The 27,743-nt window shown below is 31.8% G+C and overlaps 1 protein-coding gene across 3 annotated transcripts in view; it reads left to right on the top strand.

The window, feature by feature from the left end:
- Positions 1-1,401: 1,401 nt before the first annotated feature.
- HtrA2 (HTRA2-related serine protease) overlaps positions 1,402-27,743 on the top strand; it is a 71,051-nt gene continuing 44,709 nt past the window's right edge. For all 3 annotated transcript variants that reach the window (XR_004757749.2, XR_004757748.2, XM_035356395.2), the window contains exons 1-3: positions 1,402-1,914; positions 9,492-9,693; positions 22,693-22,917. Coding sequence is in view for 1 of the 3 variants with exons in the window: in XM_035356395.2 (XP_035212286.2) it covers positions 1,541-1,914; positions 9,492-9,693; positions 22,693-22,917 (801 nt within the window). In the remaining 2 variants the exon portion in view is untranslated. The remainder of the gene's footprint in view (positions 1,915-9,491; positions 9,694-22,692; positions 22,918-27,743) is intronic.

Here is a 27,743-nt window from a genome sequence, read left to right as displayed (position 1 = left end):
CGAGCGGTAAAGTCGCTGAACACTGGTAGTTCGGTCCGAGGTTCGAATCCCGCGAACGGGCTGGCTGCATGGGTGTTTTCGTGGTTTTCCCCGTGTGTAACGTGTATACGAGCCAGTTTCCCTTAGAAAGTCCTCCACGAAGGCATCCCTCCTCTTAGGCAGATAGCCCTCGAGGCTTTGCCCTAATCACACACACTCAGTTAAAAAAAATTAGAGAATTGCACAAACTTAACATTGCGCACTCCTTTGACTTTACCCATGTACACGTCGACCTATATTCACTTAAAAAGGTCAAAGGTGCAGCCATATATATATATATCTATATATATAATCCTAATATACTACATTTTAAATAAAACAAAGGAATTACAAAAAAAAAGGGAGGAATTCATCTTAGCACTACACAAAGGAAATATATACACTCACCTTATTTACAAATTTCCCTGTCTTCACTCAAACAGAATTCCTTAACAGCCTCCAAAAACTTACTAAAATTATCTGAACTAAAATCTGTATATCGGCGTCGTCACATAAATTCAGAAAAATAAGAGTCCCAATATCCTCCACAGTGCCAGTATCCTCCGACGTTCGATCACACGCATTTTTGCTTTCTAGAAACAGGTCACTTAATAATGGCTACTAAGAAAACCTTCATTTACACACCAGTCAATATATGCTTTTTTGCCCTTTCGTTCCACACACAGTTACAGACAGATCGTATTTTATTCTCGAGTGTCAAGATGTAGAAACATCTTTTTACTCGCCTTCTGATAAGGATCAGGTGGGAGGAGAAAGAGTAGGGTGGAAGGAAGTGTGGGAGGCGGAAAAAAGAGAGTCAGGTCCGCACTAGCGGTGGCGAAAAAAAAAGGGGGGTGGCAAGCTCAGTGTCGTTATAAGATGTAGCCGCGGGTTGTAAACAGTTGTCAAGTCAGTTTAGCGTGAATGAGTCAATTAGAGGAGCCTTATGTCGAGTAGATCGCAAAAAACGACCCGTTCTTCTATCTCGACGGTGTCCAGACTAGGGCCCTTAGTAAGTATGGCGGTGTCATTGACAAAGAGTGCAAGATGAACAGAAGGGTCTTTAGGGATGTCTTGTGTATAAATATTAAAAAGGTACGGCGAAAGTGGCCCCTGTGGATCACCAGCATTGATTACTCTGGTGGTTGTTTTACCGATTTTGATTCTGAATGTTCTGAGAAAAGAGGCTATTAAGCGAATAAAATGATCTGGAAAATTGAGAGTGATTAGTTTGTAAATAAGGCCTCGATGCCATACCCTGTTTCGTTCAAAATCGTACACACACAGTTATAATAGTCCGGTGTTTGAACCACTCGAAGAAGCTTTGCTTTCCTTTTTACGTAACCTGCTCGATTCTTCGCCGTATGGCAGAAAGACTTTTTGGGTGCAAAATAAAACATCTGTATTTTGTTTGTGTGTCTGCTGATGAAGTTCGAGAGTTTTTTGGCGCATATGATTTGAATCTGAACTTTTGTTTCAAGAGTGTGACTCTCCCTTGGGAGTGTTTTCCGTCAGAGTCATAATGAATATCCATAGCTATTCGAAACGGATGCTACACAAGGCACTATTTAGTGTTCTTTCAAGTAAATATAGACGTTTAGCTTCCTATGATAACAGATTTGAAAAAGAGGAGACAAAAAGAACTAATAAAGCTAAAATAGGACTAGCAGTTGGGATAGGTTTAATTTACTATAAATTCCTTCACGAGCGAACTATGTCACTTGATTTTAGTAAGTTCCTTCAGCAGTTCAGTATTCAAGTACATGCTGCAGAATTATTTCCTTCGGATCGTACTGAAGGCGCTAAAAAAGTGACGCCAAGAGGAGCATACAATTTTTTAGCTGATGTTGCGGAGAAAACATCAGCCGCTGTTGTTTATATTGAAATCACAGCAAGGTAAAGATGTAAATATTTTTGTTGCTCAAACATATACAACATGTGAAATTAAACTAATACTTATCCTTTGAAGGTGCAAATTCATAAATCATGTTTTGCTAATAAAGAACTTTTATGGGATTTTGAATGAGGGTTTTCCTCCGCAAAGGATCCGTTGGCGCCGGTACGTATGTATTCGCCAACGGCTAATCGGCCATGAATTTAGCGGTGTATAGTTAAGTTGCAAGATATTTATCATATGGAAGGCAGGATTTTAGCTGTGTACAGTCAATTTATAAGATATTTAGCATATAGAAGTAAAATAAATAAGTTAATAATGATATTTAGCGGTGTATAGTTAACCCGGGAGGACGCACACTGTATTATGTAACACGATAACGCACGTCGCAAATAAATGACATACAAATGAAACATATTACAATTCAGTAAAATAATGAATTCTGTATTAATTACAACATTTATTATATAAAATAGCTTAAAAATAATTTTCATTTTAAAATTAATAACAAATAAATTCAAAGTACTTAAACGTTTTCATCAGATGACTAGGAATCATTGATTTCTATGAGAAATGTGTGTTTTTTATTTTTGAATGCAATTATAATCCATATTAATCAGAATTGTTACATGGACAATGAGTTATATAATTTTCAAATCAATTAGGCTCAAGAAGAATTAGATACTTTGTAGTTTATACATGAAGCTTCTATTTCACAGTGTTCTTGACATATATTTTTTTTACACTTCATATAGTTTTTGATTTTCTGTCTTTTTCCCTTGAGCACATGTAACATCTCTGGTAACATAATTTTCTTAACTTTGTTTGTGAATTTTCAAGAGTATCTCCGTTGTATTCCTTCTGTTTCTGTCATGATTTCAAATGAGGAACTAAAAGTGCAAAGGCCAAATCAGAAGTGCCTCCTATTCCTGAACTTCTCTGGTGGAGTTTTAGTAGATAAAAACCAGATCATTGAATTTATGCCGGCAATATTTAATAGCGAAAAAATATGCCCATAGGCCATCGGTTTGATATTCTGGCTGCAGAATAAGTGCCACCCATCCTGTCGACTGTATCAACTGCTCCTTTTGTCATGTTATATAACGTAATTACTTCAGATTTCTTCAAATCTCCCGAGCTTTCATCAATATGGTCATCATTGTGCATATTTGACAAAAGGTCATTTGTTCTTTTTAGCCATCTAAAGAAAGTATCATTATATCCTTTTGAAACCCCAAGATGGTTGCATGCTGTTCTCTATTCTTATTCGACACAAATTCAGGTGGGATAATCTTCTTATCCTTGCATATTGTTCCAACGATAGAAATTTTATTTTTCTGTAAGAAATTGGCCAATTCATAACTGGTATACCAACTGTCTGTGGTAGCGTTTCTTCCAGAATTGTCTAATGGAGCTAGGATGCGCTTTGCTTTTTCACAACAACTGTTGACTTTCTTATATGGTCCATCTGGCTGCAGACCTGAGTAAATTTCCATGTTGAAAGTATAGAAGATTCTAAAATCAACCACAGTAAATATCTTTATACCATATCTTGCAGGTTTTTTAGGCATATACTGCTGAAAGGAGCATCATCCTCGAAAAGGTTCTTGCTTTTCATCCAAAGTCATGTATTCAATATAATTTCTGACAGTTCTTGACAAAATTTTCTGGAACTAATTTATCACTCTTTCTTCTGCCATTCCGTGTTCCGACATCATCGAATCATAAGGCACGAAGAATGAAAAGAAAGTGCTTATAGTTCATTTGTTTTATGAAAAATATCCAATCCTGCTCCATCAGTCGCCCATAATTCTCTAACATTTACATGGGAGGATTTGTGCAATCCAGCTATGTATAAGAGTCCTAAAAAAGCAAGAAACTCTTCTTTCTCCATAGGTTTTTGGGTTTCTTTTAAAATTTCTGGAAATATTTTTTATATAAATATTAGAGCATCTCGCAATCATTTAAATCATTGTGTCATCAAATATTAGCTTCCATGCATCGATAGGTGAAGCCACATCTTTAGATATATGTGTATTGCCAGGCAATTTTTTTTATGATATTATGGGAAGCCATGCATCTTTGAATTCGAAAGAGTTTTTTCTTCCATTTTGTTGTTTTATCTTTTTGTACAAAATAGTCACTTTGATCACAAGGAATGTCTTTTGAAGTGTCGCACTCTTTTTCTGATTCAGACGTATGATCACTAAATAGATCTTCATTATCTGAATCTTGTAAGAAAGTCCATCTCTGAAAAGATGTTTGGAAACATAAGAAATGATTATCCGAAAATTTATCTTAAAATGTACATAATTCAATGCTGTATACATTAGTGCAATTTAGAATATCCAAAGTGTGAATGGAAAAAGCAATATTCTCATTTCCATTTATGAAATAACCAATGTTGTTGACAGATTAATATGTACCCTAGGATAATTCCAGTTTCATGATATCATTGAAATTATTTCTTCTTATAACAGATGTGGGAAAAACCAGCAGTTCCAGTAGTTTAGACTTTGCATCAGGCTTGATGAAATTAAACATGATAAAATAATTTTCTTCTGAATGGTGCAGCCAATATGTATGAAAAAGGCAGATGAAACACTTCTAAAAATGTTGTATATGAAATGATTCGTAAATGCTTTGCGTGAAAAGTTCATGAATTGTTGCCAGACGTTGACAAACCTATTTGTATTCTACGAAAGATATTTTGGCTGATCTTTGGAATATGGTAACTGGTAGTTTGGCGACATTTTGGAGGCGATAAAGGTTACTACCTAGGACTTTGGTAATAATGTGAGAAGCACTCAGTTCCGATTATGCATTATTTTGTGTGAGGGAAATGCGAGATCATGAGATATGTCATGTGACATTAATGGACGAATTACAGTTGTTTAATCGGAAAAGGGGGGAAATCTGGAAATTTCGTATTTAGCTATATTCTGTGTTGTGTGAAACGTGACATTAATGGATGAATTACAGTTCTTTAATCGGAAAAGGAGGTTAATTTGGAAAAGCTTCATTGTGTGTTGTGTGAAATAGTGTTGATAAATTTTCGGATTGCATGGCGCTATGTAAAGTGAATTGTAAATTTTTAATGTGTTTATCTGATAATAATAATAAGTTGAGATTGTGTGAAAGGAAGGATATTACAAGTTTAAATGGCGGTGCAAGAAATATGGTGAAAATGGACATTTTGTGAAAAGGAGTGTAAGGAAGGGTACGTGGTTTGCTGAAAGTAGTTTGAGTATAGGTGAAATTTTATTAATTTCTTATTACTTGGTGAATAGACTTCCAGTTGACTACTGGATTTAGGATTTAGAAATTAGCAGTAGTACTGCAGCGACGTAATGAAGGTTATGAAGAAGATTATGTAAGTTAGTATTTTTAATCATTTGAGGATATTATTTTTATGCATTGTTCTAAATGTAAGGAGTAAATAAATTAAAATGGTATTATTTGAAAATTGTTATTAGCAATGATTTAGTTTAAAGTAATTAGGATTGTAATCTAATTTTATTAATTTTATGTATTTATTATTTTATTTATATTATTATTTTATTTATATTATTTATATTGAATTTTATTTATATTTATTTATATCTTATTTATATTTGAAGTAGTGTTTTTGAATTTAATTATATTTTAATTTAATGATCGTGATTTTGTGAGTTATATGTTTGTAGTATTTCGGAATATGTTTGAGTAGTATACCTTGAGTATTTTCATGCATTTTTGTGAAATTTTTCTAATTTATGAGAAAAAAGCAGTGTACATGGATATAGTGAAGTGTGTGCACAATACCATTTTTGTGCTATTCTGGGATGTTTTTTTAAGTAAAAATAAGTCGACGTGTACATGGTTTAGTGATATTTTAATTAAATGATAGTTATTTTGTGAATTTTATGTTTGTGGGAATTTGGTATGCGTTTTAGTTGAAGTAAACGTGCATGGAAATAATTTAAATATTTGACACTAAGTATTTGTAATGTTTGCGGTATGAATTCATTGGTGACGTTTATAATATAGATAATTTAGAGGTAAAAGTTTTTGGATATTTTATTTATTTTATACTTGGAAATGTTCATATTTGGAAAGGGTATATACTTTTTCGCGATAAGGTAATTTCATATATGTTCTTTTTACCGGGTTTAAAGATTCAGAAAATTGTCATGCATTTTCGTGAAATTTTTCTAATTGAGAAAAAAGCAGTGTACATGGATATAGTGAAGAGTGTGCGGAATGCCATTTTTGTGCAATTCTGGGATGTTTTTTTAAGTAAAAATAAGTCGACGTGTACATGGTTTATTTGTATGTGTTATTGTGAAAAACGCGCAAGGAGTTTGCGATTGTGCACTTTTTCCCAATTTTGCAGTGAATATTTGTTATGATTAAGCAGTTTTGTTAGATAAAATTTCTAGTATAAGTGTAATTTGGCTAGTAAAAAAGAAAAGAAACATCTCTTTACTTTGTGAAGACAAAATGGCGGCGGGAAAAAAAAAATAGAGTGTTGCTGTAGCAGAGTTGGTCGCCAAATTTTCGCCAAGAAATCGCCAAGTTACCATAATCCAAAGACCAACCAATATTTTTAAATCTCTGTTATAGTGAGAGTCTTTGGAGAGACTGCAGCTGATATATTAGTTTTGACAAAGTGGTAACATGATCAAGTGAGATTGTTATTATGCCAAGCAGTAATAACTTTAGGGGGCATGACGGTGTGATGGCCCAAGATACTGAATACTGAAAATTCAAACTTGTTTCAAACTACCAGTATTCAGCAATTGTATTGCTCAGCTGCTTGTGAACTTGGAACAAAAGTATGAATATCTTGTTAGTGAAACCCATGACGTAAGAAAATCGGGAAAATTTATAACGCTTTCAAGATTAGAACATAATCGATTTTGTTATGAATCCCATGGTTTTGACATGTTTTAAATATACTCCTGCCACACGGATAGAAGCTGAATGATCATTGTCCTGCTTACAACACATATAACATGTCAATGTAGAATCTGAAGGAAAGTTTAGGTTATTTGAATATGGCAAAGAATACCGGCTATCGACTTGAAGAATGATGCCTTTTTGAACAACTTTCTAAGGGAACTGGCTTGTATTTGCATTACATATGAAGAAAACTAGAAAAATCAACTTTGCAGCCCTTTAACCATGATATGAAACCAGATCAAACTACCAGTATTCAATGGTCTTAACCAGTTGTAGGAAAAATCTGAAGAAAAAGCTTGCAATATCATGTAATCAGAAATTAACTATGTGTTCAATATCATGCAATCAGAAATTAACTATGTGTTGCATAGCAGGATTACTTTTTTAAGTGTCAAGGTAGAGAATACTCTTTTTTTTTTTTTGTTTTTGTTTTGTTGTTGTTTCTTTTTCTTTATATAGGTTGGCCATGGTATTCATTACATTTATTCTCTGTCATTCATACAGAATACTAATATTTTTAGTAAAAAATGTCTTTTTCATTAAGGGCTTTGCTTGTCGATATTCTCAAAACTATGTTTAATAATTAATTAATTAATGGATTCATTTACTAATCCACAAATCCAAAATAAGACAAAGAATTGCACAAACTAGGTATCCATGTACACATCGACCTATTTTCACTTAAAGAAACATCCTAGAATTGGACAAACTTATTGCACACTCCCTTGACCTTTATTCATATACACGTCGGTCCATTTTCACTTAAAAAGTCAAAGAAGCAGCCAATTCTACATTAAAGCCAAACAAAAAATATATAATCTCAATAAACTACATTTTAAATCAAACAATGAAATAACATAAAAAAGGAAATTCGTCTTAGCACTACACAAAGGAAATACGCACTTACCTTATTTACATCTTCCCTGTCTTCAGTCAAACAAAATTTCTTAACAGCCTCCAAAAACTTCCTAAAATTATCTGAATTAGAATCTATATACTGGGATTGCCATATAAATTCACAAAGATAAGCGTCTAAAATAACCTCCGATGTTTGACCATATGCATTTCCTTCCAATAAACAGGAAACTTATAATGGCTACTAAGTAAACCTTCATTTACATACCAGTCAATGCTCTTTTCCCCTTTCATTCCAAACAGTATAGAAACTTTAAATTAATCTTACCACATTGAGCTGTTTTACCGTCTAAACCACAAAACAGCAAAGTACTTCCTAACCAACATGCAACACAAGCCCTTACAAATCTTTTCCCATCATTCAAATTCACCACAATCATTCAACCAATTATCTCATAGTATGGTTTCCATAACATTCAACTACTTGGGTTGCCATAAATGAAACAACAACTTCATGATAACATAAGAGGCACACTTAAATCTGCTCTAACCCAATGGAGTATTAAGAAATCGCCCTTTCAGATTGCTTTCATAGTTATCAGTTGTTTGGCATTGAATTCAACTCCTGATTATCCAGATTCAGATTAACTGTGCCTTGTGTTAAAAAAAAAAAAAAAAAAAAAAAAAAGTTGAATTTGTTTATTACAGAATGGTGGAAAAATTGCTATTTCAAACCATGAACGTGAAATAAAGCTGTCTTAGTTTCTGGGAGTCATTTTTATCCAGATAGACATAATTTGATTGCATAATCCGAATTATGTAAATATTGTAAAATCATCTGTTAGAAGTAAATTTCTCAGTCTTAAAAATAAATCAAGTGTGCAGTATTAACCTTTAGTTTCACACTGACTTCTATCAAAACACAAGAGTAATACAGACAAAAACAAACAGTATGTGTGCCACGATGTGAGGAAGGAACGTAAATAGGAAGGAAAAAAGAAAAAGGATGCACATGTTTGAGGCAACTGTGAATCTTATATCAGTTTACATAGCCAAATGGACTTATTTTCCAAATTAAACTGCTTGAAAATTCGGATAAAATGTTAATAGTATTTATTTATTAATTAAAAGTTACATTATTCCCTCACATACTTCACCCCTTTTCCTACTAATTTTACCATTTGGAGACTGGAGAGAAAAATATATGCTGAATGCTATTTCTGAAGAGAGCTTAAATGATAAACAAAGTACATTGCAAAGCACACATAAATACATGCTGGTGTTATAATACATATTTCAAAGGACTTGTAAATTTCAATATTTTTTTTTTTTTTTTTTTTACTTATACAAATGATTTTCCTACTTTTGCATACATTTTATATTGCTACCATAAATCAGAAGTTTCTAAATCAGATGCTGAAAAAGCTAAGGAAAAAAAATATGCAAGGGAGAGAAATATGTGAGTAAATATGATATTCCTTTTTCTTGCATTTTTTTAACTTATGATTAACGATGAGCATCTTGCTAGTTAGTCAAAAGTTGACTGTAGTTTCATTTTACTCCTATATCTTTGTTACTTTGTGTTGATCTTAAGCAGATCCAAATAGTGTTCTGTCTGAAATAATTTTGGTTATTGATGTGAAAATTATTTTTTAATCTGATTTTAAATCAGGTATCTTAAGCAAGTTAATTTTTTTTGTTGTTGTTTTTAATCTCTAAATTTAATTTATCTGTATATTAAGTGGCTGTAAAATGCAGATTTTTTTTTGATACTTTATAGACATCCAGTAACAAGAAAAAGCATCCCACTGTCAAATGGTTCAGGATTCATTGTAAAATCAGATGGTTTAATTTTAACTAATGCTCATGTGGTTTCACATTATGGACGTGTCATTGTAAAGCTATATAATGGAGAAGAGTATGAGGGAGTTGTAGAGAATATTGATACAGAAACGGATCTTGCTACAGTGCGAATCAAAGCGGTAAGCATTTATTCTTTTGTTCATTAAGTTGCTATTATTGTCGATGATTTTCCAGTTTCGTTTTCAAACATCATCTCTGACTTCTCTGACTTAACACAATTCATAGAGTTTTTTTATAATGGTTTTTAATAGTTATTTTATTTCAATTTCAGAAAGTAGTACAATTTCACAAAATAATTTAATAATGAAATCTTAAAATTTATTTAATCCATTTATATGTAAAAAGCCACTTTATTAAGAAAGCCTGGGGATCCTAGGCATAGCCTCTATTTTTCATGAACCTCTAAGTCACTTTATCTATCTGAAAGAAAAAATAGATTATAAGAAATTACAGCATGATTTGGGTTAAAATTGGTGAAAATTAGTTATTCAAAGATAATTAGAGTTTAATTCTTATGATGCTTGTCATTCAGTGAGTTGTTGGATTTTTGTATGTTCAGAATCTGTCTCCTTCTTATACATACCTAATCAGTTGCCCCGTGCCAGTTCAATAGTGTTACAAACTGTAGAATAAGCACACATTTCTTTTATTTACTTTTCAAAATACATGGTTTAATTTAGTGATCACAAATATTCATCAGTATGATTCACCATAAACGGAAATAATGGACAGAATAAAGGAATTTTCACAAGATGCTTCATCCTTAAATTATATGTATTGCCATTATATGTAAATATTGTAAGATTCATATAGCCAGAAAAAGGATACTATAATGAAATATGTGTCATGCACAGGTGGCTAAAACCTGCCAGGAACTGAAGAAATTCAACCTAACAGAATAAGCCATTGCCAGAGACTGTTTTTGGAAACCAATTTTTTATGCCAACAATTAAAGGGTTTCTTTTAAATCCATTTTCCACTCATGTGTCTCTTTTCATATCTTTCCTGATACTATTTTTTTGTTTAAATTTGTAATAATTTTCTAACTTTTATTTTTATAAAAGGCAACAGAGTGAATATGAAAAATTTGGAGGATTCTCATGCAAAACGTGTAATAAAATTATAAGGCCCATCCAAAAGTGTACTAGTGAATCACCTGTATCTTCTTTATGGTGTTATAACTCAAAAAAAAAAAAAAAAAAAAAAAAAAAAAAAAACCCGAAAATGATTTGCTGTGTAGAACATTCAGTTTCATTTTGTAGTACTGAAAATTACAGAGAGCATTTATTTTCTGATCACCAATTAACGAATGTACGTGAAAAAGGCTTTCTAAAGTTTCTCTGTGCAAAAGATTTGTTGGTTTTTCTTTTTTTTAATATTAAGTACTGAAATTTTGTGAATATTTTGTGCCCACGAGCCTATATTTTTTTCAGAAAGTTCCTAAACACTAATAAATTATAATATGATGTTTTAATTTTTTCTAAAATGTATTGTATTTTCATATGTTTGGTTTTGAAGGTGTTTAACACATTCAATAAAGGAATAGTAAAAATGTCGGTAAAAGTATATTTTCAGGTACCCCTTGGCGAAACTTGGTGATTTTTGGTGGTACAAGGATACCGAGTTTGTGCAATTCTTTGACTTGTTATTTTGGCTTGCGCTACACAAAGCCAAAGTAACAAGACAAAGAATTGCACAAACTCGGTATTTATGTACACATCGACCTATTACCACTTAAAAAAAATCCCAGAATTGCACAAAAATGGCATTGTGCACTCCGTTGACTTTATCTATGTACACATCGACCTATTTTCACTTAAAAAAAGTCAGGGAACTGCACATACTAGGCTTTGCGCACTCCCTTGAGTTTGTCCATGTACATATCAAACTATATTCACTTCAAAAGTTAAAGGAGCAGCCAACAAAAAATATAAAATCTCAATAAACTACATTTTAAATCAAACAATGAAATGACATAAAAAAGGAAATTCATCTTTGCACTGCACAAAGAAAATATCCACTCACCTTATTTACAAATTTCCCTGTCTTCAGTCCAACAAAATTCCTTAACAGCATCCAAAAACTTCCTAAAATTATCTGAACTAGAATCTGTATATTGGCGTTGCCACATAAATTCACAAAATAAGAGTAAAAAAATATCCTCAGTAACGACTTTCAACCATACGCATTTCCTTCCTGCAAACAGGGCACATAATAACTACTAATAACTAAGTAAACCTTTATTTACACACCAGTCAGTAATGCTCTTTACCCCTTTCTTTCCAAATCGTACAGAAACTTCAAATTAATCTTATCACATTCGGCCATTTTACCATCTGAACCACAAAACAAGCAATATACTTCCTAACCAACACACACACACCACAAGCCCTTGCGAATTTACCACACTGATGCAACTGATTACATCCTAATAGGGTTTCCATAACATTCAACTACTCAGGCTACCATAAATGAAATAACAACTTCGGAATAATGCAAGAGGTACCCTTCTGTCTACTCTAACCAAAATGGAAAGTATACTGTATTTTTGAAAAGGTTAATGTATAATTTTTAAATTTGTTTATTTATCAAATAATATTTAGAATTCTTGTACAGTTTCAACACGTAAGAAATGTGCTTAAGATGTGAGAAAAGTCTTCCTTGTTTATATTGAATCTTAGTGTAATTAAAGTACTGGATTTATATTTGATTTCCTCAATAATATTTTCTTACCGAAGATTAGGTGCAATACTTTTACAAACATAATGTGTGTGAAGGATTAACCCTCTAAGCGGCAAGGCTGTATATATACGGCTTAGAATATTTTTTGTGATATCTGTAAGAACGTATACATAAGTGCATATTGAAATATGTCAAAGACATTAAGGCAATATATCAAAAGAAAAAAATCCAGGTATGAAATACCAGGAGAGGTTTTACATTAAAATCAAAAACATAATTTGTTTTTATAGTAGTTTTAGAAAATTTGTGCTTTCTTAGCGAAACCCTGGCCGCTCAGAGGGTTAATGCATGTAACAGATTTTTAGGAAAAAATATCAGTAGCATAACATGATGAATGTGAAAACCTTCTTTATAATATAATACATAAGCTGTTCATAATCATCTGAAAAACAGGCTCATGAGTAGTAAAACTGTTGGATACTGATAAATAAGTTTAATTCCTAATAAATATGCTTTTGGACACATTTTGCTCAGCTTGTCTGGTCTGATGGTCTCCATAAAATGTTAAATGAAGAACCAAGTGTTTTTGTCATAACTACCCAATACTATATCTGATCTGCAAAACAAGATTGTTGTGGCTCTGAAGACCAACATGCCAGTGAAATTGTTATGTATCTTACAGGTATTATAAAAGCAGATCAGCTAGATTACTCTACCAAGCAGTATGGGGGGATAGGTATCATATAACCATATACAAAATTGTGAAAACTGACCACAATTCTACTATCAAAAATGATTGCAAATTATAAGAACATAGGCAGTAGAAGTGTGGGCTACAGAAAAAAATTTCTTGCTCTTAAAAAAATAAAAATTAGAGGAATGCAGTGATGCTATTTGTTATTAGAATATTTGAGACAGATAAAGCAAATGCATGGGATCTCAAGAAAACTTATAAAATTTTGGCTAGGGATTACTACATGACATCTGAAATCCTAACCATTTAGAGCAGTTCTCAACCATTTGACTAACACGTACCATCTAAACAAAAACTGAAGTGCCACCACTACATTTTACAATGATGATTTTTCAGTTTCTCACGAGGTATTAAAAAAATATATTATCCCATTTGCAGAACTTATTGGCTATTTGTATTAAATATGTACACATAAAAATATTAGATTAAAAATTAGTTAAACATTTTAATTATCAAAATTTAAGTTATAATACTTTAATTCTAAAATTTAGTCTGAAATTTGGCCCTGCTTAAGAGATTTGAATCTCTTTATGTCTGGTCTTATTTCACTTAGTTTTAACCGTAAATTAGGATCCACTTTTAATTAATTACATTCTGTATCTATTTTTCGAATATAGCATGAAAGAAAATAATCCTTTGTTCACACAAATAGGTTGTGCAAAAAGGCAATGTAAATTTAATAACTTTATTTGAAAAATCCCCCCCTTTTTTTTTTTTTGGTTTTGTTTTGTTTCAGCCAGAGGTTAGCAAATGGGTTATCTTTGAAATCTTCAGTTAGACTTCAATCACAGAAAATTTTTCTCAATTGTTCTTTTTCTTCACGAGATAAAATTTCAGGTACATTTGAACAAACTGGATTTCTAATCCAATTTTCTTTTTCATAACCCTCTGGAAAACACATATTGAAATTATTTGTCAATGAAAAACAAAGATTTTTAGTGTCAGATGTTAATTCTTTTATTTTTCAAATTAGTTTTGATCAGAAAACTTTCTAAAAGTAGTAAAAAGCTTAAAATATTATTGCACAATTCTTTGATTATTAGCTTGAGTTTTTTTTTATTAGTGCATTTATTTTATCTCTAATGGTAAACAAATTAACACTTTGTCCTTGTAATCCTAAATTTTATTCATTTATAAACATGCCAACCATAATTTACCAAATAAACATTCTTACAGTTCAAATTTTGAATCACAGAGAAAAATTTCAATTTCTACTCGAAGTTCAAAAAGACGATTTAAAACTTTGCCTCTGGATAACCACCTTACTTCAGAATATAGTAAAAGCATTTCATGTTCACTGCCCATCTGTTTGCATAAAATCGTAAATATTCTTGAATTTTAAGCTCGGCTTTTAATAAAATTAACTGTTTTCACAGCTTGAATCAAAACTATTTTCAGGTTTTGGGGGATTGTTTTGGCTATTAAAACTTCACAATGAATGAAGCAGTGAGTAAATTCAGTCTCAGGTGCAACTTTCTTTATTTGAGAAATAACACCGGAATGTTTCCTGTTAAAGCCTCAGCTTCATCACTGCATACGGCAACCCACTTTTTCTGAGGAATATCATGCTTGGACATATAGTTGTCAATTTACTTTGAAAATTTCATTTGCAGTTGCCCTCTCATGAAGAGATTCTCAAAATAAGTACTCTTCGGCAAGTTGTTTATCTTTTTCGAAACGTATTTAAACTAATAATTGAACAAAGTTTGCTGTATCAGTACTTTCATCCAACTGCACTGCGAAATACTGTGTGTTTTATTTTTGGAATATGTGTCTCTTTTATGAATTTGCTATTTAATGAATTCATAGACTTGTACTGTATCATTTGATAATGGAATATTATTAAGTTCATTAGCCACTTTTTCGTTGAATAATGTTAAAATGATATCTTTAGCTACTGGTAATATAATAGGTTTTCTTCAAGAGTATGAGCCTGTCCAGTCTTGGCAATTCTTAAGCTTACTAGGTAACTAGCTTCGAGGGCTTTTCACTTGAAGTAACAAAATCTTTCATTACTTGTTTACTACTTTTGAATTCCGATAATTTCCTCTCAAAATATTCTTGAGGTTTATCATTTAAATTGGCATGCTTAGATTCAAGATGTCTTTTAAGAAATGATGGTTTCATACTTTGATTGGATAATAGTTCACCGAAAACAACACATTAAGGTTGAGGGTCCATTTCATCTCCATGCTAAGTAAGCCAAAATGATAAATAACTGTCATTATATTTTCTATAAAAAATTTTTCTTTTCTTTTCAATATTCTTAAAGAAAGTGAATTGTTCTGGATCCATCACCAGGGAGTCATTACTTTTCCACTTAGCCAATCTTAGCCTTTTTTCCCATTTTGAAAATCTAGTTTTTTTTTTATGTTTTCACAAATGTTTAAATGCGCAATATATTGCAATTTCTTCAAAAACAAATAACAATATTTTCAAATCGGGTAGAAAAGTAATTAATACAAAGCAACAAAAAGACAAAATACCTGCTGTTAGAGACAGCAAATTGACGTTAAAAAAAAAAAAAAAAAAGATTCTAATTGAAAAGAGCAATATGAGTCCAGAAATGGTGGCGACATAAAGTGTAGACATGTTAATAAATCAATCAACTCTAAAAGAATTAATGAGGTAGTATTACCTTTTTATAGGAACTTATTTTGATTTCCTATTAAATATAACATCCAATCTATCACTCCTTTTAAAAACATAATTTATGACAAAATTTTGTTATGTTAATGGCTAAAAGAATATTTGTGAAAATAAAAACGGATTATTTTGCTAAAGTCTGTGAACAGCTATTAACTCTGAACAAAGCTCATAACGCATAAATTAAGAGTGCTAAAGAAAAAACTTAAAACAGGATGTTGGGATATTTAATTTTTGAATTCAGTAGTTAAATTTTTTTTTTTTTTTTTTTTTTTGCGTACCACCTATTTTTCTTTTGTGTATCACCGGTTGAGAATCCCTGATTTAGAGCAATCATAAGCAAACAAAATTAAAATTGAGATTAAATAGACTGTGTTCAGGAATGTGAATGAACTCAATGAATACAATGTAATTTAATATGTTTTTTGTAATGTAGATTTTTTTGTGGCAACAGGTTTTTTTTTTTGTTTTGTTTGTTTGTTTAAATATACTTTTTTTTAATAATGTTCGGTTGATATGTGTAAATGCCAAATAAAATTATCATTGTTAATTAAAAAGGTTTTTGTTGGGAAGTTTGTTTCCATTGGTCCACAGTTTTTAAAATAAGAATCTATGTGATTTTTAAATAATAAGTGATATCCACAACAGTACTGAATGGCTGTTTGAAGAAAATGAAATGACTGTAAATGAAAGACCGATTTCCTATTGGAATTTATCAAGTGAGTTTTATAATTTATTTTATTATATCCTTCAACATATTTATTTAAAAATGATGGAAGTTTTATTATGGAAGCCTAACCCTCTAAGTTGTTTACAATTACCACTAATGCTTTGGAAGCGGAATTTCTAAAGGCTGACATGTAGACTAATCATCAAGTATGGAGCTCTCTGTGACAAATCATGTTGCTGAAATAAGGAGATGCACAGATCCAAAAGACTGGCAATATGTGCCATGTTCAATCAATTCAGCTGATCTTTCCTCTCCTGGGTGCAATGCCAAAATATTGCTACAAAGTAAATGGTGGGAGGGGCCTGATTAGTTTAAACAAGAACCAGGTAAATGGCCTGTGCATGAATCAGAAATAGATGAAAGGACAGTTAATTCAGAAAAAAAGGAAAAGATGGTTTCTAGCATTTCCTGTATGACCCTAAACTTTATGGATACATTTACTCGATTTTCTAGCTATTATAAGGATGTTAGAGTATTAGCATGTATCTTTAGATATTTTAATAACAGTCATCTTTCTAAAAATGCAAAATGCAAGGAGTTAACCTCAGAAGAAGTGAGTTTTGCAGAAAAAAGGTTATTATATTTAATCCAAGTTGAAAGCTTTCATAAAAATGGTAGTAAAACTTTAAAAGGGATGCATGTATTTAAGGATGACTATGGACTTTTTTCATGTAAGGACTAAACCAGTTTTCAGTGAAGAAGATGAGGTTTTTAAGTCCCTATCCTATTGCCAGGAAGCCATACACTTGTTAATTGCCTAATAGAAGAGAAACATCAGAGACTGCAACATACAGGTACAGAAACCTTGATCTCCAGTTTGCGTGAAGATATTGGACTGTCAGTGTGAGATGTCGTGTAAAGAAAATTTGTTCAAAGTGTGTTATTTGCAAAAGCTTCAAAGGGAAATCTATTCGGCCACCATTCGCACCTCTATCCAAGAACCGTATAAAATATGTTGGATATTTTAAGGTCACTGGTATCGATTTGGCTGGCTCACTGTATGTGTTATCTGGTGAAAAGGCATAGATTGTGATTTTTACTTGTGTCATTTATCTTGCTGTGCACTTCAAGTTGACAAAATCTTCATTAGCTGATTCCTTTATAATGATACTTGGAAGATTCATAGCAAAAAAGGGGTAGAGTAAGCATTGTATATATATGGACTGTGGTACAAACTTTGTAGGGATGAATAATGCATTTAACAAACTTGATTGGGAGAAAATAATGGAGTTTTCAACAATTGAGAAGATTAACTGGAAGTTTAATCCTCTGACTGCCGCCTGCTGGGGAAAATTTTGGGAGAGTTTGGTACAGATGTTAAGAGAACCGTTGTTGTTACATATGGCTTTATTGGAAAGATCAGTCCAAACATATAAAACAGCTCAAGTATCACACAAGAACAATGCTATATAATAAAAAAGAAAAAAAAATTAAGATGAATTTTGTGTCCTAAAATGGTAAGTTAGAGTGAACTGGCAACCGTATTGTGTGACTGTGAAGCAACAATGAATTCACGACCACTAACTTATATAGAAGAGGTGACGACAAAGCCATTAACACCTGCATATTTTATACAAGGAATCCTTTACAATGATGTATAGGATCTGGATACTGCTGATAGACTCGTTCCTCAGGTCTATCTGAGCATTTTCCAAGCTCAAGTGTCGTCAAATCCAGATGAAGATGCAGATTCTCAAAGATTCTTCCTACTAGAAACAGATCTGGATCATCAGATAGATACATCAAGGGTAGTTGAGCCTCTTAATGAGTGCCTTATGCTAGGCAGACCTATAACTACCAGAGTCAGAAAACAAGTAAAAGTTCCTAATCGGCTGAATCTGATGTGAGAGACTAAGTTGTTGCAATTGCAAGGTTTGAGGAGGATGTTCAGAACATGAATGAATTCAATGAATACAATGTAATTTAAGATGTTTTTTATAAAGTAGATTTTTTTTTTTTGTGTGACAACAGTTTTTTTTTTTTTTTTTTTTAATATACTTTTTTTTTATGTTCAGTTGATGTGTGTAAAGGCTAAATAAAATTATCACATTTAATTAAAATGATTTCCACTGCGAAGTTTGTTTTCATTCATCTGCAATTATTAAAATAAACTAAGAATCTAAGTGATTTTTTTTAATAGATTGTATGATTTCCTACTATATAATTACAAACTCTGAAGACTAGTAAAACTGATTAATTAGGGCATATTATTCAGAAAAGTCCTAACAATAAAAGAAAATGATGTATATTGCAACACATACAGTGTTGTATAAAATGTAATAGATTGTAAAATGCTCCACAGATTTATCATGAATAAAAATTACTTGTGCTAATGTTGCTTTTCTGAAAGACTTCAGAAATTACATCTTTATTTTTATGTAACACAATGAAATTAAATATATTTATTTCGCTATATAATAATGCATAAAACAAGTTTCATGTTAATTTCTGAATTATTTTTTCTTTTGGGAGTTAATGAGCTGAAATTTTATTAACTATCACACGTCAGCATTTTAATATACAGATTTTCTGAGTAATCACTGCATTTTCTATATTTCAGTAGGAGCTTTTGTTAATATAGATTTGCCTATGGAAATATACACACACACAAAAAAAAAGAGATTTCTGCGACTTGGTAGTTTTAAAAAAAAAGGACACATTCTAAAAATATTTTTCTGTATCGAATTTTACGATGTTTATAGGACATGAAATAATAAGAACCTAGATATCACCAAGCATTTTTAAATATACAAAGAGGGAAGAAATTTCACAATACAGTAATTTTTATCAATAGTGAATAAAGGGTGTGAGAAAAACCAAAAGATTATTTGGTATGAGAGCAAATTGAGTAGTATATAAAGTTGTATTTGTTTTAGAAATTCAGATTTAAATTAATCACAATAAACATTATACATTCTTGACTTATCACCCCTACTGTAAATTAGATATTAAATCATATCAGCATACCACAAAATAATAAACAAAATTAAATGAACTACAGTCAAAAGTCGTTAATTCGGACACCCTTAATCCGGAATGATCTATAATCCGGACCTCAAAGCTAAACACTTTCTGCGCATAGGCGTTTACGCGTTCGCGTAAGACCTTTACGACTGCGCATATGCGTGTGCGCAAACGCAGAATACGTTTTCGCGTGCGCGTTTAATGTATAACAGACGGTATAAGCTAAAATTATCTAATTATATATTTCAGTTAATGTTGATGATTGCGATGATCTTCGAATTGGATCCAGCTTATTATTTTTTTGCAGACTGTAAGAGCAATTTTATAAAAGTAAACTTGAACTTTCAATTATGTCAAATAGAATTTCCGATGCTGGAGCTCCCAAAGGATCTACAAAACGAAAGTATGTTTCGATGTCCATCAAACAAAAAGTGGAATTGGTGCAAAAAATTGATAAAGACATGAAGAAGGTGACAGAGAGGTTAGTGAAAACAAAAAAAATTTCGATTGACAAGTTAGTCGGTATTCTCGGCACAGCAATTACGGGACTTGAACAGCGGAACTTTGTAACTGAACAAGAAATTATGTCTGTTTATAGAATTAAAGAGAAAGTATTATCACATAAAACGAAGCAACTTAAACAACTTACATTGAAAGAAATGTTTAATAAAGTAAACAAATAAATATTAAGCTTTTTTTTTGTAAATTTTGATACCCTTTAGATAATAATTGTTCTTTATTTCATAAATTACGGTTTCATATTTTTAATTTTAGAATTTCTGCATGCCATCTTACGAGATTTAAACTGATGATCTATAATCCGGAAAAATCGATAATCCGGAATCGTCGAAGTCCTGACGAGTTCGGATTAACGACTTTTGACTGTACTTCTATCCAAGAATTATGAAGAATTACCATAACATTAATGAGCACTTTCTCGCATACCAGTTTTGCAAACAAAATTCCATTTGGTGAACAAAAATGATGTCAAAAATTCCTAGCACAATGGTCCTTTCTAATTGGTTCAATTTTTTCAGTTCCCCATGGAGTTTAGCTGCTTCATGTATCGTGCCAGTTTTTTTTACAGAAGAAAAATATACCCATCTCAAGTCCACATAGATTAAGCAACAAACTAAATTGTCAGTAGCTTTCAAGTACAAAAGCATGACAAAATGGGGAAAAAGAATTGTCTGATACGGTTAAAATGTATTTGACTCTATTTATGAGTATATTATTTAGTAAAACTTGCTGTTGGATAGTTCACTAAAATATCAGAATGACAATAGTTTTATTTTGTAATTAGCTTCTGCTAAATAGACTGATTTATTTTTGTCACCAGACATAGAATTTTTTCCCTGCAGTCCTGCTAAAATGTTATGGAAATCTTTATAATTTATGCACTCCTTGGCAACTGGGAAGGAACAACCGTTTTATGCAAAGTAGCATTCTAGAAAGCTGACCAATAACAGTAAAATCAACTGCAAAGGCCATAGTAAAGCAGCACTTGTTATTTGTATAAAAGGTAGTGCATACAAGCTCTTCATTCATTTGAAAATTTATGCTGTGTTTGGCCAAAAGAGTGCTGTACATTACTGAACTTATTTCTGAGAAATTTAGTGTAATGTTGCAATAATTAAGTGCAAAACATCATCTCAGTGATTACGATCATGGAGGAGCAGTTGGGCAGCCAGAAGCAGGTCAAAGTGTCACAGCAACAGGAGTGTCAAAAAGTGTCATCTCACAATTAAAGAAAGCCACTGAGGGTGGAAATACTATGCAAAAGCATGCTGGTGTTCATGGTAGGAACACCACACCTCAAGAGAATCTTCATGTATCCCTAGTAGTGAAAAGAAGCAAATGTCACTTTATGTCAGATAGCTGCAGACCTTCCAGCCACAATGGGTACACGTGTTTCTGCCAGAACCGTCTCACGGTGATTAAATGCAGTTGATCTGTATGTATACAGAAGCCTGTACGATGTATCACTCTTCAACCACGCCATCATTGAGAAAGATTACATTGGTGTAAGGAATATATTGGCTGAGGGTCACCAATAATGGTCCAGAGTGATGTTCTCTGACAAATCCCGTTTCACTGTGACGAGTCATTCTGGCTACCGTTAGTGTGGAAAGAGAGGGGAACACGTTATGCACAACAGTATGTCCATGAACATGATCGGTATGGCCCATGCATGCTGGTGTGGTCAGGCATCATGCTCAATGGCGGAACACGGCTTCACAGCATTGAAGGAGCTAGGGTAAAATCACAGCGGTATTGCACATAAATTATTCTAGATCATGTTCATCTGTTTAGGGGTGCATTAGATCCACACTTTCTGTTTATGGATGACAGTGCGAGACCACACAGGAGCGCTGAGGTATTGGACACATTAGAGAGTGAAGATATTGTCCGTATGCAATAGCCTGCTTACTCCCTGGACCTAAATTCTGTAGAGCATGTCTGAGATGACCTTGGCAGATATGTTTTGCAGAGAACACTCCGTCGCCGAAACGTGCAAGTGCTGAAAACTGCCCTGAGAAAGGAATGAGACAGTATCCCCCAAGGACTTCTCAGTAGTTTAGTGGAAAACATGAATAACAAATGCAAAATGTGCATTAGTGTCCGAGGTAATCACACATTTTACTTAGGTACACATATCTGTTCCATTGTGGCAAGAAGACCCATTTTTCATGGCTGTTTGGAAATCAACCAAAGAGCGCTCTTTTTTTTTATTTATTTTATTTATTTATTTATTTATTTATTTTTTTTATTCTTTGACATGGCAGTAGCTGTACCATTTTGCATAACAATAATTGCACACTCTCTCTACAAAATGTGTCTCTCTACAAAATTACTTCAGTCAATACCTATTATTAATTATTTCAAAAAATGTAACTGTTCCTTAACAATTGTGAAACAGTGTAATAGGCTGTTCATAAATACTGTGGACTTCTCATAAATATTTTATAAACTCTTCTCTCACAAAAAAGAATAGTTTTGAAATGTTTATTTTTCGATCAGGGTTGGACCTTACGCCCAGGAATTCAGGAGTTGCATTGTTTATAATAGAAGTAGATTAGTTATGGGGGACTTTTTATGCTTTCTAGTATATAAATATTAATAATTTATGATAGTGTTCTATTGTGTTCTGATTCTCTGTCTTGCATGAATCCCAGAGGCAGGTAAAGCTTTTTTATAATTCAATGAGTGTTTTTCTTTGTTTGCATCTTATCCATCATAGACTTTTGTGTAGCATAGTATGAAAATTAAATTATTAATAAATTTTTACAGACTTTGTGCTAAATTTGAATATAATCCGTATAACTTATTTAAATTTTGTAGAAAAATTTGCCTGTCCTTCCACTTGGCCAGTCATCCAAGTTGCGACCAGGAGAATTTGTTATTGCAATGGGAAATCCTTTAACTCTGAGCCACACAATCACTGCTGGAGTTGTTAGTTCTGTAAATAGGCAAGGCAAAGAACTGGGTTTACATAAAAAGTCTGATTATATACAAACTGATGCTGCTATTAATGTTGGGAATTCTGGTGGTCCATTAGTAAATTTGGTAAGACTCCTCTCTTGTTGCTTATAAATTAAAATCTGTTCAACATTTCTTTTTTTTTTTTTTTTCTTTTTTTTTTTTTTTTAACTTTCCAAAACATATGCTTGTAAGTAAGCTAAATTTCTTTTAAATTGTATTTTTAGTAATTCGATCCAAATATATTTTTCAACTGTGTACATTTTGTTAATCATTGAACCAAAAGAAAAAAGATTTTTAATTTAAATAACTTATGTATTTTGTGTACGAGATGATTTGTGCTAATGTATTTTGTGTACGAGATGATTTGTGCTATATAATATTTTAGCATGTTTAGTATTTAAAATTAACTATTTTAAAGCTACAGGTTAGTTTATTAATAGTGTGAAGTATTATGCATTACATGAAGACTTTTGCGTAATAATTCGCATTCAGGGGGTAATAAATGCTTTTACTGCTAGTCTAACCATGACTATCTTTTAAATTTTCACATTGATTATGATTTTTTTGTTTTGTTTTTTTTTCATATTAATTTGTATTCTTATTTTTATATTTTTTACTGAAAGAAAATATCTGAAATTTAGTAGTAATAAAAGGGTCAAAATGCGTTCTGATTATGAGAAATATGTATTAATATATGTTTAATTATGCCAGGAAATAAATAATTTGCTCAGTTGGGATTTTTTAATGTGTCTGATCTCCAAAATTATGTGCGCAGAAACTCAAAAGCTTAAATAAAATTGAATAAATTTATTTAGAATGAAATGCTGTATCATAACATGAAAACAGAAAAATCAGATATGAATGAGTACAAGACAAAACTCTGTTATGTAAACAATAAAAATGAAATAATTATTAAAAATTTCAAAAAAAAATGTTAATAAACAAATGCAGACTTTCCCATTAAGAGGAAATATGACTCCCTTTATATTGCTTTCATTCATTGCTTTCAGTATATGATTAATTAGAGTTGAGGAGAATAAGCTTTACCAGCATGGTCTTCAAGGCATTGAGATATCTAGAAGGAAAATTTTGCCATGCTTCAGTCTTCCAAAAATGTCACAAATTCTGTATGGGACTCAGATCAGATTTTGCTGGTCAGTTCATTTGCTCAATGTCTTTATTGTCAAGAAATCCACAACCAGGTGGATTTGGATGAGAGATAATTTGTAAGAAAATGTTAAAATTCACGCGTACATTTAAAAAAATAATACGCAGGTTGTAAGACCATGTTACTATCTCTGGGCAGATGCAAATCATCCAGTGAATATGTAAGTAGTATCTCTTGTATCATTATTCCTTTAAATGCCGTTATATTTGCACCTCTGTAATGATCAGATGTCTCAATATTGGAGTGTTCTATGTTTTGGGCTACCTCAAAATGTAAAAGGATTTAGAATTAGATCTTAAACTAAACCTTGACTGTTCAAAGAAAGGAACTTTGGCCTGTGTAGACTCCAGCTCAGATGTTCTTTGCATCAATTTAAGTAGATCTTCTCTTGTTGTAAAATCAGTGAAGCATAAACTGTTGGCTTTTTGGTATAAAATCCCTCTCATTAAGCCTTTTGTTTGCAATTTGCGAGGTATAAAAATTCTATTTCTAGCTGCAAGCCAAAAAATCATCTGTTCAGCAAATAAGTTCTTATAACAAACTGCAGCTGTATAAAGAAATCAGTTTTGAAACTAACTTTTCTTTAATCCCTTAACTGCCCCGAGTGTATATATATATACACCCTTCTGAAATACTATCATTTGCTTTGCGCTGCTACCCGTAAAATTATTCGCAATGCTTTGGAATGCAACACCACAATGACCTTGACAGAGTATGCGAAGGAGGATAGTATACTATTTCAGAGAAGAGGAGGATGTTTCTGAAATGATGAAAGTAATGACTGTGCGGTATTAGCTGGTGTTTCTGTTTGAGTAAAAAACTTTTTTTTTAAATTTTGTGTCTTTCGCTTACTTTTAAGAGGCTATCACTTCTAGGGAAGCGCGTGGCTATGCGGGACATATCCAAGAAATGAGATTCTAGTAACACTGCTTTAAGCGGAAGGCTTTCGAGAAATGTTTCGTCTAGCTAGGCGCAACATGTCCCGGCTATGAGCAACATTTACTTTCCCGAAAATGATCCGTCTGGAGACGTGTTCCTCGTATGTTCAACCAATCAGACGAAAGTTCTGCTTCTGAAGGATCACGGGTAACTTTCAATATGGCGATGGCTCTCACTGTGAAGTCATGGATGGTGGAAATAGAGGCTGATTTAATTATTGCTGTTTTGTTGCAATATAACTGCTTGAGTCATTTTTAAAATGTTTATATATTCATTAAATATATAATAGTGGAAATTTCAGAGGTGACTATATTTTACGACGTTCTTGCAGTTCGAATTTGTTTACAAATTGTTCGTCGACAAAAGTTTGCCAAATTTGTCGTATTTCATGCTGATCATGTATTATCATTGTTATATAATAGAATTTTATTTCTTAAATTTAAGATTAATAATTTTTTTAAAAATCCGTTTGTATATGGGTGGCTTTCCTCCTAATTACTTATCTTTTAAATTGTTAATTGCATAATCAGTGACACATTTTAAACAGCATAAAAGATTCATAAAAAAGAAAAGCATAGCTTATGTAATAATGAGAATACTCATTAAATGTGTCTATTATTTTCATGTTATTAATGAAATACTTTTTGGATTATAAATACGTTAGAAACTATACTTTTATTATAAATGCTACATATTGAATATTGAAACATTGGAAATTTATGCATTTATTATTATGCATGATGAAAAACATTTGTATATATATATATATATATATATATATATATATATAATAATTTATTTCCTAAACAGTATTGATTAATTGATTATATTATCTCCTAAGTTTAATTAAAGTAGAATTATTTTAAAAGTGTGCATCCATACTGGTAAGTTATATTTTGAAAGATGTTTTGAAGTAATTTGAAAGCAAAATGTTAATAATGTTTGAACAGGGACTGGAGTTAAATCATCACGAAGAACAATATATCAATTGTAAAAGGAAAAAGTAAAACATGTAATTATTGTCATTGATCGGAAATTAGTTGACTTTTCAAGGGGAACAAACCAACTCCCGTTCAATGAACAATAATTGATAAAAATACGTAAATATGAAAGTGTTTCGTCTTTACTCGAGTTATAAGTTAAAGCCAAACCGGCAATTCTAGTCAGGCCAAAAATTTCCGCGAATAGTTGCTACTCAAAGAACTTATTCTCATGAAGCATTTTAGTCAATTCAATTTTGAGTAAAAATCAATTACTGTAGAGGAATCCTGTAAAACTCGAGTAACCATCCCCGACACTATCATCTTTATGTATTTGAGTACTATATTATTTGTAGAAATTAAACATTGGAAATTGTCATTATGAAATCAAATTCAAAGTAAAGTTGAAATAAACATAGAAGATTATAAAAAAAATAAATAATGCAAACTTTGTAAAAACAAATCAAAGAAAACATAAAAATAATATAAATAAGATCAGTGAATGTACATGAAGATAAAAAGGCCAGAAAGGTATTAAGTAACTTACATTCTTTCTAGTGGGGGAGTTGGCAAAGTGTTCTCTTCGTGTCTGACTCAGAAGCGTAGGGTGTCCGAAAATTCTTAGCGGCAGTAGGGGCTTTGAATAATATCAGTCGGTAAGACTTGGGTGAAGTAATTTATGGTAGTGGGTGGGACTTGGAATTCTTGAGGGATGTATTTTGTGGAGTTCTTATCTGAGAGAGACCGTCTGTTAAGATTTTTTTGAAAATACTAGTGAATGGAAATTAATTAATTTCTGGCTAATTGTCGTGTCACAATGATTAAGAATTTAAGAAAGGAGAAAGGCATTTTCGCTGTCCAAGAGCTAATAGACAGTCTAAAGGCAGGAAATAGGCCCATTTTTTTAGTAACAGTATAGTAACAGTATATGTCTGAAGACAATTAGCTTTTTACAATATATACAATTGAGTAATTACACTATATACAAATCTTTCAACTGACAGTCATCCAACTTATACCGCCTTCTCAGGTTTAGGAATAAATTATCATATCCCTATCAGTTAAATGATTTAGAGTGAGTATTTAACGCCTGTTCTTTTAAGGCAATGGTTGATAAATTGAAAGGGAATTAGATTATTTTTGAGAATTTTGATAAGGATCAAAATTTCGTGTTGTAAATCTATTGTATCTGTGCATATAGTTTTAATTCGTTGTATTTGATTAATTATAGTATTGTTAATTACTTTTTTGGATATGTTGGAGTTCCAATTTATTAATTTGTTAGTATTGAAATTGAAGTTTCTTGTTTTGTCAAAAAGTAAAATTTTTTTGTAGTTAATGATTTGAAGATCTAGAAAGTCTATGCTATTTTGTGAATTATTAGTTTTATTAAGTTTAAGACAATTCGGATAAATGTCGGAGTTTTCAATTTTACCAAAATTATTAATTGTAATAAGGTCATCAATATATCTGTAGGTGTGTTTGTAGTAATTTAACTCTTGTGGTTGTAGATTTTTTTGGAAGTTAAATTCTTTGATAAATAAAAAGGTATTACAGATTGAGGTGCTGGAATGTAAGCCCATTGGCAATCCTCTGACTTGTTTAAAAAGTTGATTTTGAAACTTGATGTAGTTATGAAAAAGTGTGCATTTTAGGTAGGTTTTCCATTTGTCAAGAGTCATGATATTGAGTATATTAGGGAAAAGTTTTGGTAGATCAAGTAGACTGGTATAGATTTCTTCTAGAGGAAGTGAGGTATATAAGTTTTCAAAATCATAGCAGTTAATGTTTTGGATGTTAATGGTATGAATGGTATTAATGAC

Source organism: Stegodyphus dumicola, chromosome X2 (genome assembly GCF_044657685.1).
Source record: "Stegodyphus dumicola isolate Sdum_Otavi_A_Nest chromosome X2, ASM4465768v1".
Lineage (NCBI taxonomy): Eukaryota > Metazoa > Arthropoda > Arachnida > Araneae > Eresidae > Stegodyphus > Stegodyphus dumicola.
This window is presented reverse-complemented; position numbering and strand designations above follow the sequence as displayed.